This window comes from Microtus oregoni, unplaced genomic scaffold (assembly GCF_018167655.1).
Source record: "Microtus oregoni isolate MIOR12 unplaced genomic scaffold, Mior012 000009F_ref0000495, whole genome shotgun sequence".
NCBI lineage: Eukaryota > Metazoa > Chordata > Mammalia > Rodentia > Cricetidae > Microtus > Microtus oregoni.
Window position 1 is genome coordinate 16,978,143 of NW_024543068.1, and position 16,403 is coordinate 16,994,545.

At 42.9% G+C, this 16,403-nt stretch overlaps 1 protein-coding gene across 2 annotated transcripts in view; it reads left to right on the forward strand.

Annotated features, from left to right (window-relative positions):
• The first annotated feature begins 2,885 nt into the window (after positions 1 to 2,885).
• The window catches only part of Dcaf5 (DDB1 and CUL4 associated factor 5), a 111,125-nt gene continuing 97,607 nt past the window's right edge, over positions 2,886 to 16,403 (forward strand). The window contains exon 1 of one of the 2 annotated variants that reach the window (XM_041658154.1): positions 2,886 to 3,249. In XM_041658154.1, coding sequence (XP_041514088.1) covers positions 3,036 to 3,249 — 214 coding nt within the window. In that variant the 5' untranslated portion in view covers positions 2,886 to 3,035. The remainder of the gene's footprint in view (positions 3,250 to 16,403) is intronic. The other variant, XM_041658155.1, reaches the window with a different exon arrangement.

The following is a 16,403-nucleotide window of genomic DNA, read 5'->3' on the forward strand; positions in this document are numbered from 1 at the left end:
TACACCACATGTTGCATTACCCGTGGAAGCCAGAAGAGGGCCCTCAAGTTCCTTGAAACTGGAGTTATGGCTGGTTGCCAGCAGCCATGTGGGTGCTGAGAATTGGTCATGGGTCCTCTGCAAGAGCAGCCAGTGCTCTGAACTGCTGAGCCATCTCTCCAGCTCCCAACATTCTTAATATAGGCAAATAAATAACATGGTGCTTCACCTCCTGATGTCAATTATTATAGATAGAGTTAATTTGGCAAATAAAAATTATAGCTTACCCCAGTGAATTTGAATTTTGAACAAACAATGATTGATTACTTAAAAAGTGTATTGCCAATAGTTCATGGGCATACTAACACTAAAACTCAACTCACCTGAAAATCGTACTGAACTGAATGAATGCCTTTTATTTTCTCTGGCAACCCTATTTATAGAGATGGGAATAATCCAGAGAAGCTGAGGGTATAGTTCAGGGTGGAGTGCTTGCCTAGCATGCACTGTATCCTAGATTCAATAAAATCTCCCCAGAAGAGCAGTAGGCTGTTAAGACTGGGTGGTCCTACAGCATTGCTCTAGTTGGTCACTGAATAGTTAAGAGAACTTTCCAGCAAAGCCCTAGAACTGAGCTAGCTTGTGACCAGATCCTGAATTATTTTTAGGTTGAGGTTTTTCCAGGGACTGGGGGAAAAGAGTCATATTTAAAGTAGCGTATTAGAGTATGTACTTAAGAGGGGAAAGAAGGTGTACCTTACATATTGATGGGGTAAAGGCTACTTCAGACACATCATCACGATGCCTCTCTCCCCTACCCTAAGCAAAAATGGCAGGAAAGAATGACGGTTATTAATTCAAAGGAGCCAGAAGGCCCTTTTTAAATGTGTAGTTGAGTATGCCAAGCAAAGGAACTGAGATGGGAAATAACTTTGCAATGAATGGATAGAACTTTGCTGTTGTTCTGAGTTAGTTTCCTGGAGCAGCCCAGGCTGACCTTGAACTCCTGATTCTCCTACCTCCACTTCCCAAATCCTTGGATTACAGCCACACACCACTGTGTGCATAGGATAAAACTGTTTTTGTTTTTCGAAGCAAGGTTTCTCTGTGTAGCCTTAGCTGCCTTGTAGACCAGGTTGACCTTGAACTCATAGAGATCTGCTGCCTCTGCTTCCTAAGTACTGAGAGAGCCAAGTGTCACGACAGTCCAGCAGGATAAGACTTTTAAAAACAAAGCATCACATGGTGCACGCCTGGTCTACAAGAGCTAGTTCCAGGGCAGTCTCCAAAGCTACACAGAGAAATCCTGTCTTGAAAAACCATTAAAAAAGAAGCATCACATATTTTCCTAAAGGAGCATATTCCTTTAGAGGTCTTATTTTTTAATTTGGTGACTTTTTAGTCAGTTTAGAATGTTATAATACGGCCGGGAGGTGGTGGCGCACGCCTTTAATCCCAGCACTCGGGAGGCAGAGGCAGGCAGATCTCTGTGAGTTCGAGACCAGCCTGGTCTACAAGAGCTAGCTCCAGGACAGGCTCCAAAACCACAGAGAAACCCTGTGTCAAAAAAAAAAAAAAAAGAATGTTATAATACGGACTTTCAAATGAACTATTTGCAAAAAGACATGATTTTGCTTAGGTGAACTTCTTCCATGTCCATCCCATCTTTAGCTTAAGAATTTCTTTAGTACATTTTTCATCAATGGTTATATTCAACCACTCCTGTGCCATCTCTGGTCCAGAGGATGTAATTTCTGCTAAATAGAAAGGGCAAAACCAACACCTGCCTATTTCAGGAATTAATTACCACTAATGACAGAGGATAGTTTCTTGGAAAAGCACTGCATTGAAAAGGAGACTTTCAGCTGTACCTGGTAAAATTCCAGTGCATTTACCCGGTTTCCCACTGAGGTCATCTTGGGGACTCCTGCACTACGGAAAGGGAGCTCCTTCTGGCCCCGTATTGTGGCTGCTGGCTAACAGCTGTGCATCCTCAGAACTCCACACTCAAGACCTTTGGCCTCACCACTACCAATGAAATAAGATACAGCTATGTTCCTATAATGTTTCTTGTGGCTTGCAAATGCATCTGGAACCAATGGACAGAGGACTTTCTCAATTTAATTTTGGCAATTTTCTTTTCACTTTCTTCGGGGGTGGTGGTGGAGGGGATTGTTAGTGCTAGAGGTTGAACCCAGATCTTGAAGCAGGCTAAAAGCATGTGCTCTCTACACAGAAGGACAGACTCAGTCCCTTTTAACCCCTTTCTCTTTTCACCTCCGTATACCAAGTGTCCTATAAGACAGAACAATTCTGCCTTTTTTTTTTAACTGCTGGGCTGGGGGTGGGGCGGGTAAATTAGAGAACTGAATTGGGGACTAGAGGGGTAGCGATAAATTTTTGGAGGGGGGCAGGTGCACTGACAAAAAAAAAAAAACAAAAAAAAAACAAAAAACAGAGAACCTTCTTCCAGACGTCCAGTTCAATCCCGGGTTCCGGCGCCCCAAGAGGCGGCGAGTAGCGCTGGGCGAGCCGCTGCCCCTCTGGGGGAGGAAGCAAGGGGGGAGCCCGCAGGCCGGCTGCCACTCTGATTGTTACGCGTGTCCAACTTCACAGAGTGCGGCGCGCCGGGGTGCACCCCGGGGCCGCCGTCCAGCGCCAACCGCGGTTCGGTTCGGGCAAGCGGCCGCGGCAAGCCTCCGCCCGCCGTCTCCCGGCAGCCGTCCGCGGGGGAGGGGCAGCTGGCGCCCGCGTTCTCCGGCCCAGCGGCCGGCGGAAGGGCCCCGCACCGCGGAAGCGCGACCGCAGCTGGGGATCAGCTGCTGGAGGAGGCAGAGAGGCGGAGCCTCGGGGGGAAGGGGAGGGAGGGAGGGACGCGACCGTGAGGAAGCCGCGAACGCCGCCGACCGTCTGCACACCTCGCTCCGTCTGCCATGGCTGGTTAAAGAAGCCTCGGGCTCGCCGCGCGCGCGGGGAGGGACGGGGAGGGGAGCGGCGGCCGGGCGTGCGGCCGAGGGAGGGGCGGCGGCGCGAGCGGCGGCGGCGGCGGTTCCAGCATGAAGAGGAGAGCTGGCCTGGGGGGCAGCATGAGGTCAGTGGTGGGCTTCTTGTCCCAGCGGGGCTTGCATGGGGACCCCCTGCTCACTCAGGACTTTCAGAGGAGACGCCTGCGGGGCTGCAGAAACCTCTACAAGAAGGACCTCCTCGGCCACTTCGGCTGTGTCAATGCCATTGAATTCTCCAACAATGGAGGCCAGTGGCTGGTCTCAGGTAAATCAACCCCCTTCCTTCCCCTCCCCGCGCCTCCCGGTCCCCTTGCCAGCTGCCCCTCGCCTTTCCCCGCCACCCTCCTGCTGCCCCGAGTCCCCACCCCCGCCCTTCTCAACCCCTCTCCAGCGGTGGGAAGATTTGGTGTGAAATTAATACCATTGCAGGGGGAAGGGAGGGAGGGGGGGGGGAGGGAGTGGAAGGAGAGGATGTCTTCTATAAAAAAAAAAAAAGACCAAAATGGTTGACAGGTCCTTAATGCGCTTTATCCCAAGTGCAAAGTGGTCCCTCCAGATGCCGGCCCCGCAAGTGCGGGTCGGGGAGGGGGGCGAGGTTACGGCTTGACTAAGTTGGATGGCAAACTCTTCCTCCGCGTAGTTTAAAAGGTGCGGGGGGCACGGGGTGGGGGCTCGCAGTGGGGAGAGGCCGAGGCGCGCCGGAGGCCAAGGGGAAGCTCGAGCCCGGGTCCTCAGTGTCTTGGAAGAAAAAGGGGGCCTCGGAGCCGGAGGCCGGTGGTGACAGGGAGGGACCCCGAGGGGCCAGCGGGGTCGCGGCGGGTGGTGACGGGCAGGCAGCTGAGAGGCGTCCCCTCCCCCGGGCTCTCGGAAGGGCCCAGTCCCGGCTCCCTTCACGCCGTGGTAGCCTCTTCCGCGTCTTGTTTTTATTATGGTTCCGAGAGTAGCGAGGGGAGGGGACACCACCAGCCTGAACTTGGCTGTGCTGCTCCAGAGGCAGGGGTTCGGGACGACCCCAGAGGGACTTCCTGGCGGGAGGCGGGCCCCGGCACCCCCTTCGGCCCGCGGCTCCTGTGGCGGGGTTGTTCCCCCTCCACCCCTCTCCGGTTTAGCTGGGCCTACTTGCCTCCAGCCCCCCTCCCCCCGCTGGGGTGGGGAAAGTGGTGCAATCGAGGCCGGGGCTCCGGCCGGGCGGTGTAGGCCTTACTCTCCTGGGGCTCCTAGCGACAGGCAGCTGAATCGATAGCCTATTGCTCCCGGGGAGGCCCGGCCCGAGCGGCGGCGGTGGCGGCGCCTGCGTACGCCGTGGTCGGGGTCGCGAGCCGCCGCCCGCTCCTCCCTGGGGTCGCGGCCCCGAGCGAGGGCGGGTGGGGTTGGGCTCTCGCCGGGGAAGGGGCGGCTCCCAGAACCCCGACTGCGCTGCGGAGGGCCTAGACCAGAACGGGCGTTCCCGCTCGCCTCCTTCCTCCGCTCCTTTTCTACCTCGGGAGGGTTGCGGGTGGACGCCATCGCTAGACGTGGCGCCTAACTTCACCCAGGTGGATCCCCGAATGGCTTTCTAATTTGCCTCAGTGGACCAGCTCTCCAGAAACTTCAGCGATTAAGGCAAAGCATCTGTCTTTGCAAGTAACAGGCGGAAGTGACACCATGAGTATGGTCCAGTTAGTGGGTAGCAGAGATAAGAGGTCTGTGACTGTTTCACGGTAAACCGGGGATTTCTCCAGAATTGAGCCCTCCTTTCACACCAGATCATGTTCTCCTTGTATAGAGTTTGGACCCTAGATGGCACCCCACTCCACACCCAAGAAACCTGATATACCACTTCAAGGCAGACCCTGCATTAAAAAGCTTCCTTACACACAGCACACCGTAGGATTTTTTAAAAATAAATTTCAAGTACAAAAAATGGAGAAAGACCCCCTTCTTTAAAGTAATACAACTGTGGTAGTAATACAACTCTCTCCTGAGACTAATGTATTAACGACCAAGGCTCCTAGACAGTCAGTTTACCTAAGGAATGAGGGACTCAGGATACTCTTACAAATGAGCTAATTAATCCTAACCGATCACACATAGCCCCAGTTTAACACACTTTAAATATAAATTTGAAATATGATTATACATACCATTAAGTTATCCCAGTCAAAGTTGGCACATTTTACATTTGTTTGTTTGTTTAGTGTTTTGGGACAGGGATTCAATCTGTAAAGCAGGCTGGCTTCAAACTCAGCTCTGCTTGCCTCTGCCTTCTGAGTACTGGGATTAAAGGTGTGCTTAACCACTGTCCTGTGTATTTTATACTTAAATCTTAGCCAAAAGGCAGAGAAATAGAGAAATAATAGTTAATGCATTTTAAAAAGCACCAGTCGGGTCACTGAGCAGTGTGTACTCCCAGCATTATTTTGTGATCCTTACCTTGAGCATCTTTGTTTTCATTTTGGAGACTGGGTCTTGCTATGTATCCCATGCCTTTCTCTATATCCTCTATATTGTAGTTGAATCCCATTATCTCTAGTATTTTAAATTTTTGTTTGAGAGTGAGTCTATGTAGTTCAGGAGGGTCTGAACTCCACAACACCACCTAGGATGACTTTGAATTCCTAAACCTGCTACCTTTACCTCCCAGGTGGTGAGCTTATATTGCATTATTTTTTTTATCTTTAGGAGACAGGGTCTCACACTTCTCCCAGGTTATTGTGGAACTCACACTGAAGTTCTGACTGGCCCCAGGTGCCTCAGCCTCCAGAGTGCTGGGATTGTAGGTGTGAGCCATGATGCCAGGCTCTTTCCTTCAGTATATACTGTAGAAAAGGACGGCTTTTCTGCATAGGGGCAGGCTCTGGTTATAGGTATTGGATTCCTTTTCTAGTCCTGAGTTCATTGCTATCCATCCATCAGTACTTCCTGGGTTCCAGCCCACCTGCCCTCCCCAACACTCTTCCTATCCCTGTTCTTCCTGTTTTGTGTGCACACGTGTGTTTGTGTTTTAATCTGCTCCTGCCCTTGCTCTTAGTCCTTCCAGCAGTCAGTTTGACTCAGATTTCTTCCCAGAGCACAAAGTTTTGTTAAAAGCAATTCACCTTCCGTTATTTGTACACAGTTCATGTTAACACAGAGTTCTTCCTGCTTGCTTTCGACAAGAAAGCCTCCTTGGGGATTCATAATAACACCGTAACTTGTTAAAGCTAATTAAAAAATGTTTTCCCTTGAGAGGTCCCTCAGTGATCTTCTCATGTTTAAATCTATTTGAAGTGCTATATTTTCATGCTTTTTTCCTTTGCTTTATTGATACAAAGGTCTTATAGCCCAGGCTAGTATAGAACTCAGTATGTAGCTGAGGATGACTCAGTGAACTACTTGTCTTGCTTCCTTCTCATAGGTGCTGAGATTACAAGCATGAGAACCCCTCCCCTTTGTATTCCCCCCCCCCCATCGCTGTCCCTTATTAACAATTATCACCTGAGAGGGTAATCACACACTAGTGCAAGACGAGTGCATCTATTCCCAGTAAGTCACAATAGTATAGCGGAATAGCAGACTCTAGGCTTGTTATTAAAGTTGTTTGGTGTGTTTTGTTGTTTTTGTGTCTTGTTTGGGTTGCTGAAAGCCCCTGGAGAATGGCGCTACCTCTGTCAGACTGCCTCCAGTTGCTTTCATTTGCTAATAGTTGGGGCAGGCCCACATTTATTTCAACAACAAATATACAGGATTTGATAGATTTAATAAGACCCAGGACAAAAATATCTGTGTAATTCCTGTGACCATATAAAGTGTTATTGTTTAAGGATACATCCTGTCCTATCAGCTGTCTTCCAGGGTACAGTGAGGCTTGCAGGTAGTAAATGTAGTGGCGAGGAAATCAGGACAAAAATGGTGTTCTGTTATGACGGCAAGGGAGAGAATGTTTGATGTTTTGAATTATTTGACACTTTATTTTTTTATCTTTAAAATTTTTATTTGTCTTATGTATATAGTTAGTTTGTCTGCATTTGTCTATGTACCGTATCTATGTCTAGTGCCTTCAGAGCTCATTGGATTGGAGTTACTGATGGTTGTGAGCCACCATGTGGTACTGGAAATTGAACCCAGATCCCCTGGAAGAGCAGCCAGTGCTCTTAACTCATGAGACATCTCTCCAGTCTTATTTGACACTTTTAGGTTGGGAAAACTGGCTATGGTGACTCACACTTGAAATTCTATCTGCTTGGGAGGTTAAAGCAGAAGACTGGAAGTGACCAGTGTGGGTGTAATTTAGCAAGAGCCAGTATTTAAAAAATGCTTAGTTGTATGTTCCTCTATAGAGTGATTGGCCTAGTTTTCAAGGCTCTCTGTTCAGTTCGCACAGTTTGGGATATGCTTAGATACTCCTTGAACTTCTGGTCCTCCTCTCTCCATCTCCCCAGTGCTAGGATTACAGATGTGTGCTTCAACCATGACTGGTTTTAAGGAAAATTAGGATATTTTCATCAAAAAAGTTACTTTTGTTGTTTATTATTGACCAAACAAAAAACTAGTATCACTGTGACACCTACCATGGAAACAAGTGTGGTATTGTGGAATGATATGTTTAAAATCATTGCTAGGCTGCTTAAACCTTAGTTAGGTTACCGAGCCTCTCTGTAGTTTTCCTGGTCTGTACAATGGGAATACACTACCTGAAGGGTTATTGTGAGATTTACATTAAGTAAAGTATATGTTGGGGGCTGAACAGAATACAGACATCTCATAATAAAAGCTGTTGGTGCTTATGTGGTGTCGCCCATAGTTGATGATTGACCTGTGCGAGTTGGGCAGACAGTATGGTTATGTGACTTTTGTTGTTGCCACGCTGAGTACTCCAGGCAAGTGCTCTCCCACTGAGCCATATCCTTAGCCTTTAGTAGATTTTTTGTTTTCTGAGACAAGGTCTTATCACGTAGCCTTGGCTGACCTTGAACTCATTATTAGGTCTGGCTGTCCTTTAGCTCTGGATCCATTCCCATCTGCCTCCTGAGTACCACCATGCTTGTCAGCCCTTAAGTATTTTTGAGATATCTCACTCTCAGGCTGGTCTTAAACTCTGTATTTTTGTGTTGGCTCAAAGTGCTGGGATTGTAAGTGTGACTAGTTTTATGACTTTGTGAAATGAAAAGGCAATGTGATATGGAAAATACCTGGGAGAGGGTGACATATGATTTGATGTTAGCAGTCTTAACAGTCACAGATTATGTGAATTTAGGTAAATTCCTTCATTTTTCATAAAATAAGGGTAGTAGATTGCTCCAAGTACAGGATAGGTGGTAGGGAATGGTCAGTGAAATTACTGTGCACAAAAGTGCTGAGGCTACGGATGTAGTTTAGTTAACACACGGCTTGCCTAGCAGGCACATAGCCCTGAGCTCCATCACCAGTACCACATAAACCTGGCACTGGATAAAGCTGTTAGGGTGGCTCATGCTTGTAGTCCTAGTACTTGAGAAGTAGAGGCAGGAGGGTCAGAAATTCAAGGTCATCCTTGACTACTGAGGCCAGACTAGGTTCATGTTTCCAAAGTCTAAAGCAAGCCTGTAGAAGGGCACACAATAAAAACTGGAAAACACTGAAGGCAGTGAAGAATGTACATCATGGAACTGGGAATGTAGTGCAGTGGGAAACCACTTGCCGAGCAGGCATGAGACCCTAAATTCAAGTCTCACAACTCCAGATAAATAAACTACCCCAAAGTGCTCCTCCATAGCTAAAAGGTTAAATCCAGGATATCCCCTCTGTATATATAGTACTCTAAGCTTATTAATATCTTTAGCATTGCTTGCAAGAAACTTTCATTTCTTGAATAATAATACAATATATATTATATATGTATGAAACTAATAAAGCACAAAGAGCTTTTACGGCTGCTTTTTTTTTTGTTGTTTTGTTTTTCAAGATAGGGTTTATCTGTGGCTTTGGAGCCTATCCTGGAACTCACTCTGTAGACCAGACTGGCCTCGAATTCACAGATATGCCTGCCTCTGCCTCCGAGAGCTGGGATTAAAGGTGTGTACCGCCACCACCCAGCCAAACTAGACTTTTAGGTTTACATAGCTGGAGTGATGGCTTGGTGGTTAAAAGCACTGAGTGCTCTAGGAGAGATTCCTTTACTTAATCTATTGCATTTACATGGACCTCCAGCATGGATGATAGGAATCCATAGTGATGAAGAGAGGCTGAGATTCTTCACTCTTGCTAACTTAGTTGCCTTTGACAAGTCCTTTGTCCTCTGTGTCTCTCTCCTCATTCGGGTCATGAGGTCAGCAGTATCTCACAGGTTATGAAGACTGAATGAGTTGACACAAGGGACTTCATCCTGGCTTTTGTCTAGAGTTCCTCTTGCTGCTACAGTTGCTGTGTCATTTGAACCTCACAAATGAACAGAAATAAAGATGTGCTCAAGTAGGGTCAAGCTCTCTAAGTGGGTCACTTGCCAGTGTAGTCTATCTGTAGTTTCATTGCCCTGAACATAGTTGTTTTTATTTAATTGGTGCCCCATAAGGGGACGTTTTGCAGGGTAGAGCTAGGCATTCTCTCCTGCTGAGTTTCCAGTGTTAAAGCTGAGCGTGCCAGAAGAGGGCACCAGATCTGATTATGGATGGTTGCTAACCACCATGTGGTTGCTGGAAATTGAATTCAGGACCTCTGGAAGAAGAGTCAATGCTCCAGCCCCATAATTTGTACTTTCAAAGTTACTTTGTGAGAGCATGTGCATATCTGTCTGCTCGCTCTCTCTCTCTCTCTCTCTCTCTCTCTCTCTCGTACGTGTGTGTGCATGTGTGTGTACGTGTGTACGCACACACGTAGGAATAATTCTTCCAAAATATGTGTCAGGGTCAGAGGGCAATTTTTGTAGACTTGGTTCCTTGGTTCTCTATTTCCTCCTCTATGGTTTCCAGGGATTGAACTCAGGTCTTCAGGTTGTGCAGCAAAGTACATTTACACACTGAGCCATCTCCATAGCCCACTTTGTTACTTATTGCTATAACAGACTCTGTGTTGCACAAGTTCTAATTGATCTTAATAATAAAAACCCAGAGCCAGATATTGGGGGGCAAATGTTGAAAGATCTGAGAGAGAAAGGAACAAGCCACGCTCTTACCTTGCTAACTCCTCAGCCCAAAAGGGCCAAACTACTGTATCCTCCCACCTTAAATTCCTCTCTCTGCCCATTCATAACACTTCATGTCAATCTGTACAGACCTCCAGATCTCTATGGTTAACTAGTGGCTAGCTCTGCCCTCTGATCTTGAGGCAAACTTTATATTTCCCCCTTTTTTGTCTAAAATAAAGATTATAAGAAAAACTATATACAATAAGTATAATAGCTATATACAGTATATGTAGGCAATAAATACATCAACAATGTCTAGTCCTTTAGCAATTGACAAATTCAGGAAAAATACTCCATATCCATCTATCTTGATGAGTCCAAAAGGTTGTACCTAATTTACTTTCTATTTTAACTTGCATTACCAAAACTATCTTTTAATGTCTCTCCACCATACACACACATCTTTAGTGAATTTCTTTTTGAATCTGGTAACAAGGAAAACTATAACTATAAAGTCTTCAACTCCTTCAGAGATCCAAGAGGGTAATAAGCAGGAAGTTCAAGCGACTCCCCAAAAATGTGAGATGTAACAAACAGCTGGCTGCCTGGACAGTCCCCCAAGGTTCCTCTGCAATGTGGACTCATACACCCTCAGCCTACAGGTCTAGCATATCTGACAGACTTTTCTATGACGCAGGATATTCTGAAGGTCTGTCCTACCTTGTCTTGACAAAGTTCAGCAGTCCTTTCTTTTGTGTGCTGCTTGACCGATCAGGACAGCATAGTGTCAGCAGCTGAGGCAAAGGTACTTTCTTGCCCAGTGACTTACTTTTGCCTCAAAGAAAGTAAACTCCATTTGGAGTTTCTTCGATGACCATCATCTTCTCCAAAGTAGGTTGGTTCTGCCAGGAGCATACATATCTTATTGTCATAAAAGAAAAAAAAAAAGAACCTATGTTATTAAAACATCTTAAATGCCATATTCTGTAGCTCTCTGAAGTGTTTGAAGATATATATATATATCTAAAATAGTCTGTTGAACCTTGTAAACATACCTAATATGACTGCAAGTTTCACTGTAATAGGTGACTAATTACTAATCTGCATTTTTTATTATCCTAAATAGTTGGTAGTAATAAATTTTAAGGACTAGAAATTTGCATTACTCTGTTAAATGAGCTGTATATTGTATAGGCACAATACCTTGAGCAAGATTAAAAATGTATGCACAGTATGTTCTAACAAAAATAATTTTAAATTTGTATCAGTATACAAAAACCCATCAGTGTAAAATATTTAAAACCAGTAGTGGTTTTTTTGTTGTTGTTTAAAAGTAGATTCAATTATCTACCTTTTTATTCTATTTCTATATCCCTCTTTTTCTTTTCAGAGTAGACTCAGTAATCTACCCTTATATTCTATCATATCTATATCCCCCTTTCTTCTTTACAAAACAAGAACCCTGAATCTAAACTCCTTTGTTTAGCCTTTTTCCTGATTATTACCAATAACAACTTGTAACCAACTTCCCCTAAACAATGACAAATATCCATAACCCAAAGACCAAAACCTATCCATCCCACCTCTTGGGAATGTGGACTTTGTGTTCTTAAAGTTACTTCCTGTTATCTGGGGCTGGCAGCATCTTTAGGAGATCCTGAAAAGGAAAAATTGGGCTGTCAAGTCCCAGAAGTAGCTGTATCATTTGTGTCCAGTCTCTGTATAATGGAAAGTCTAGGGCTTGGCTCAAGTCCTGGCTAGAGAAGTCAGTGAGGCTACTTATCTTATTGTCCTGAGCAGTTTGTAGTCCAAAGCCGATTTTTAGGTGGTAGTTTTTCAGCTTAGTGGTGTTATTATAGTCCGGTTGAAATTGTCATTGTGGAGTCCCATCTTTCTTTTAGAGACTTCAAAAGTTGCTGTTAGGCATGGTCTTGGTTCACTGCAGAAAACTTAAAGGTTTTAAGTGTCATATGGAGCAGATTTCAAATAGGTTAAAGGATCAACATTTGTTATGTACATCCAGACTACAAAAACTTAATTGCTAGTTACCTGATAAAGACTCAAACCTGAAATCATGTACAAAAAACTAGATGAAGCCCAGTTCTATAATTAGTACTCTGTATGACTATTAATATTATGACAAAAGTTTAATATATATATTCTTATAAATTTTGAGATGTTTATACCTAAGAAAAGCTGTCAAAGAGTCAAAATAAAACCAAATGATTATGATATTAGTGACAATAAAATAGTCCCTTAATTTTGGTTTTTCTTCTGTCCAGTATCAGGTGGCTCTTCTGACATGAGACAAGAGATTTTGGATTTTACTTTAACAAGCATACTTGGGTTTAGAGAGAGCCACATTTCAACTCCAAAGCCAAGTTGAATTTCAATTGGACTGGGTCTACAAAAAGACTATTTGCATTATATGTCTATAGACATACAGGTATCAATGGTGTGGTGTATGTATTTTATTTTCCAAATTCTACAAAATGGAATACATCCATTTTCCAGATTTCATTCCTTTGAGTACTTCATGCAGGTAGTGAAGTTTAGTTCTATAAGGAACAAGTAGGACATTTCCCTATAACTTCCTTGTCTTGTTGCCAAGTGATGGAAAAGTCTTTTTTTTTAAACTTTTGCTGTTGATATGTTTTTTATGATATTCTGAGGCCTCCAGTCCATTTCCTGTCAATAGTTGATCAATTTCTTAATTACCGTGTGTTAGAGGACCTGACAGACCCTTATAGAATCAGATGTATGTTATGTATATGGCATGATTCCTATTCCTGAGTACTTCTTGTGACTGAATGAATAATACAGTCAATTCTGAATCATGTGGTATAAATTCAGCAGTTTCAGTATGCAAAGCAACTCTCTCTGCATATTGCAAATCAGTAACTATGTTGAGGGTTCTGTAAGATTCATTAATATCATGAGAATAGCATAAAACTCTGACTTTTGAACAGAGTTATAAGGGCTTGAGCCACTTTGCTTACATTTTCTGATTTGTAACCTGCCTTTCCTGATTTATTCACATTAATATAGAATGTAGGTCTTCAGATATTGGTTTTCTTGTATAATGCGAGGAGCGATCCAGTTAGTTGTATTTATAAACTAAAATCTCTTGCTTTTGGGATGTTTGTTGTTAACTTCTCCCCCAAAAATTATTGCAAGCTCTTTGCCAATAATTTGTCAATTTCATCATTAGTAAAAGATACTATTGCTAATTGATGAAGTCTCAGTTTTCCCTTAGAATCAACTCAGAGACTTTTTCCATATAAGATTTTATGTTTTTACTCTATTTAGATGGTGAAAAGATCCATTCTAAGATAGTTTCTTTCCTCTGCATTAATATTCCTGTAGGAGAATGCTTAGAGGGTAAAATAACCAGAATGTAATCAACCTTTGGATCCACACAATCCACATGTGCATTCTGTAATTTCTTTTCCATCAAAGCCAATTCTTTCTCAGCTTCAGCTGATAATTCTCTTGTACTATTTAAGTCCTTTCCACCATCTAAGGTTTTGAACAAATTACTCAGTTCATCAGGTTTTACCTCAATAGTGGGCTGTAGATAGGAATTATCTCCTAGTATCTTTGAAAGTCGTTAAGAGTCTGTAATTGATCTCACCTAATTTACACCTTTTGGGGTCTAATTTTTGTAGACCTATTTTATATCCTAAATACTTAATAGAATCTCTTTTAGACATAAAGCAAAGAAAAACAGCCTACAGTTCATAACTCCAGAGAACCTAGGCAACAAAAAGGACCTTAAGAGAGACATACATGGATCTAATCTACATGGGAAGTAGAAAAAGACAAGATATCCTGAGTAAATTGGAAGTGTGGGTATCATGGGAGAGGTAGAAAAGGAGGAGGGAGGAAGGGAAAGGAACAGAGAAAAATATAGCTCAATAAAAATAATAAAACAATAAAAAATAAACTGAAAGAAAATCAAAAAATTAATAGAATCTCTTCTTTGTGGTTTTTTCAGGAGAAATTTATAATCCCAACAAGACAAAATTTTCTTTTTCAAACATTTTTTATAAAGTAACTACATTTGAATCAGCTAGTAAAAGGTTGTCCATGTAAGCTAAACTATAGTTTGAGGAAATTACTACATATTATTTCCTATGGCTGATGTAGAAAATATTGTCACAGAGTGGGGGCTATTTAACCTGTGGGAGAACCTTCTATTGATATTTCTTAACAGGCTGAGAATTATTATAAGTAGGCACTGTGAAGGTGAATTTTTCTGTCTTTATCTTATAAAGGTATAGTGTAGAAAGTGTCTTAAATCAGTAACTTTAACAGGTCAACCTTTAGGCGATAGAGAAGGGCAAAGAAATTCCAGGTTGTAGAGAGCCCATTGGCTGAATCACCTTTTTAACAGCACTTAGATCTGTTACCATTCTCCAATTTCCAGATTTCTTTTTAATAATAAATAAAGGAAAATTCCAAGGGCTGGTTGATTCTTCAATATGCTGAGCATTTAGCTGCTTCTATACCAGCTGTTCTAAAGCCTGCAGTTGCTCAGTTGTTAAAGGCCATTGCTTACTTATTCAGGTTTGTCTGTCAACCATTTTACAGGTAGTGCTGTTGGTGCTATTGAAACAGCAGCAGCTGTTGTGCCCTGTTCTTGTACAACCTGAATGGTTGGTGACTGTTCTTTATAATATCTTGTAATATTTTCCCCAGAAATATTTGTTAATTTATGGTTATTTTCTAAAATTTATGGAATGTTAATCTGAGTATTCCATTGCTGTAACAAATCATGTCCCCATAAATTTATTGCTATGTTAGCCACATATGGCTTTAATTTTCCTCTGTCCCTCTGTCCCTATACATTTGATCCATCTCATACTCTATTTTATCTAAGATAATGTTTCAGTCCCTAAAAGCTGAACATTTACCTCCTAAAGAGGCCAGTTTGGATGCCAAGATTCTGATGGAATTATTGTTACTTCTTCACCTGTGTCTACAAGACCTTCAATGACAATGCCATTTATTTGTATTTTTAATTTCGTTTATTTTTTATTCATTTGTAGAAGTTTGCCAAAAATATTTGCTTTCCAGTTTCTCCTGAATTTTTTGTTCTCTGTTCTATAGCTTTTCTAATATCCAGAGCAGTATGGCAGTATGGGTTTTTTTTTTTGTTTTTTTGGGTTTTTTTTTGGATTTTTTGAGACAGGGTCTCTCTGTAGCTTTTGGTTCCTGTCCTGGAACTAGCTCTTGTAGACCAGAATGGCCTCAAACTAACAGAGATCCACCTGCCTCTGCCTCCTGCTGGGATTAAAGGCGTGCACCACCACCACCCGGCTTGCAGTATGGTTTTTTACAATAAGCATTAGGTTATTTAATTGCTCTGGGAAGGAGTTTCCTCCATGATAACAGGAAATATCTGAACTGAATTTGGCTTGGGATCCTGCGAGGGGCCCCTCAAGGTGTTTCCCCACAGCAAAGGGTTACCTTGTAATCCCTTGTTGATCTACACTCATTAGTCTAATGACTGCCTTTGCCACACATCTCCATAATTCCAGAAGGGAGGGGCGTCTGTTTGAATTAGGCTTAGAGAAAACATTGTTTACAATCTTTTTTTATGTGATCTTGTTTGTCACAATTGAAACATTTGACCTTTAAAGTTTTCTTCAAACCTTTGGAAATCATCATCTCTCCTCTCCAAGCATCATCAAGGTCATGAGATTCAATATTGATTGTATCTCAGATCCATTCCTCCAAGGATGCCGATCTTGCCTTAACATTCTAATTATTCTTTTGCCTTGTGCATTAGCATTTTCAAAAGCCAGAGACTCAATTATTTGTCTAGTTTCTGAATTTGGTATCATTCTGTTTATTGCTGAAATCAATCCTTTTAAGAAATCTGTGAAGGTTTCCTTTGAGCTCTGCCTAACTTTAGTAAATGACTCAATTTTCTTTCCTACTTCTCCAATTCTGTCCCAAGCATTCAAAGCTGCTGTGCAACATAAATCCAGGGCATAGTCATCATATACAGATTGCCTTTGTACATCAGCATAATTTCCCTCTCCAACAATTTGGTCTTGGGAGATTTCCATACCTCTAGCCCTATGTCTTTGTTCAATGGTCTTAGCCTCATCTTTCCACCAGGTCATCCATTTGTAACTGAGGATCAGGTTCCAAAACTGCTGTGATCAAGTCTCTTCAGTCTTAAGGGATAATTCTATTACAAGTTGACCATGAGTTTAACATTTGTTTCAAAAGGTGAATGCATGTCCATATGAGACTATTGCTTCCTTGAATCTCCTTAAATCTAACATTTCCACAGGAGGTCACTTAACTTTTTTTTCTTTTTGCATCTTTCTTTTTTTTTTTTGACT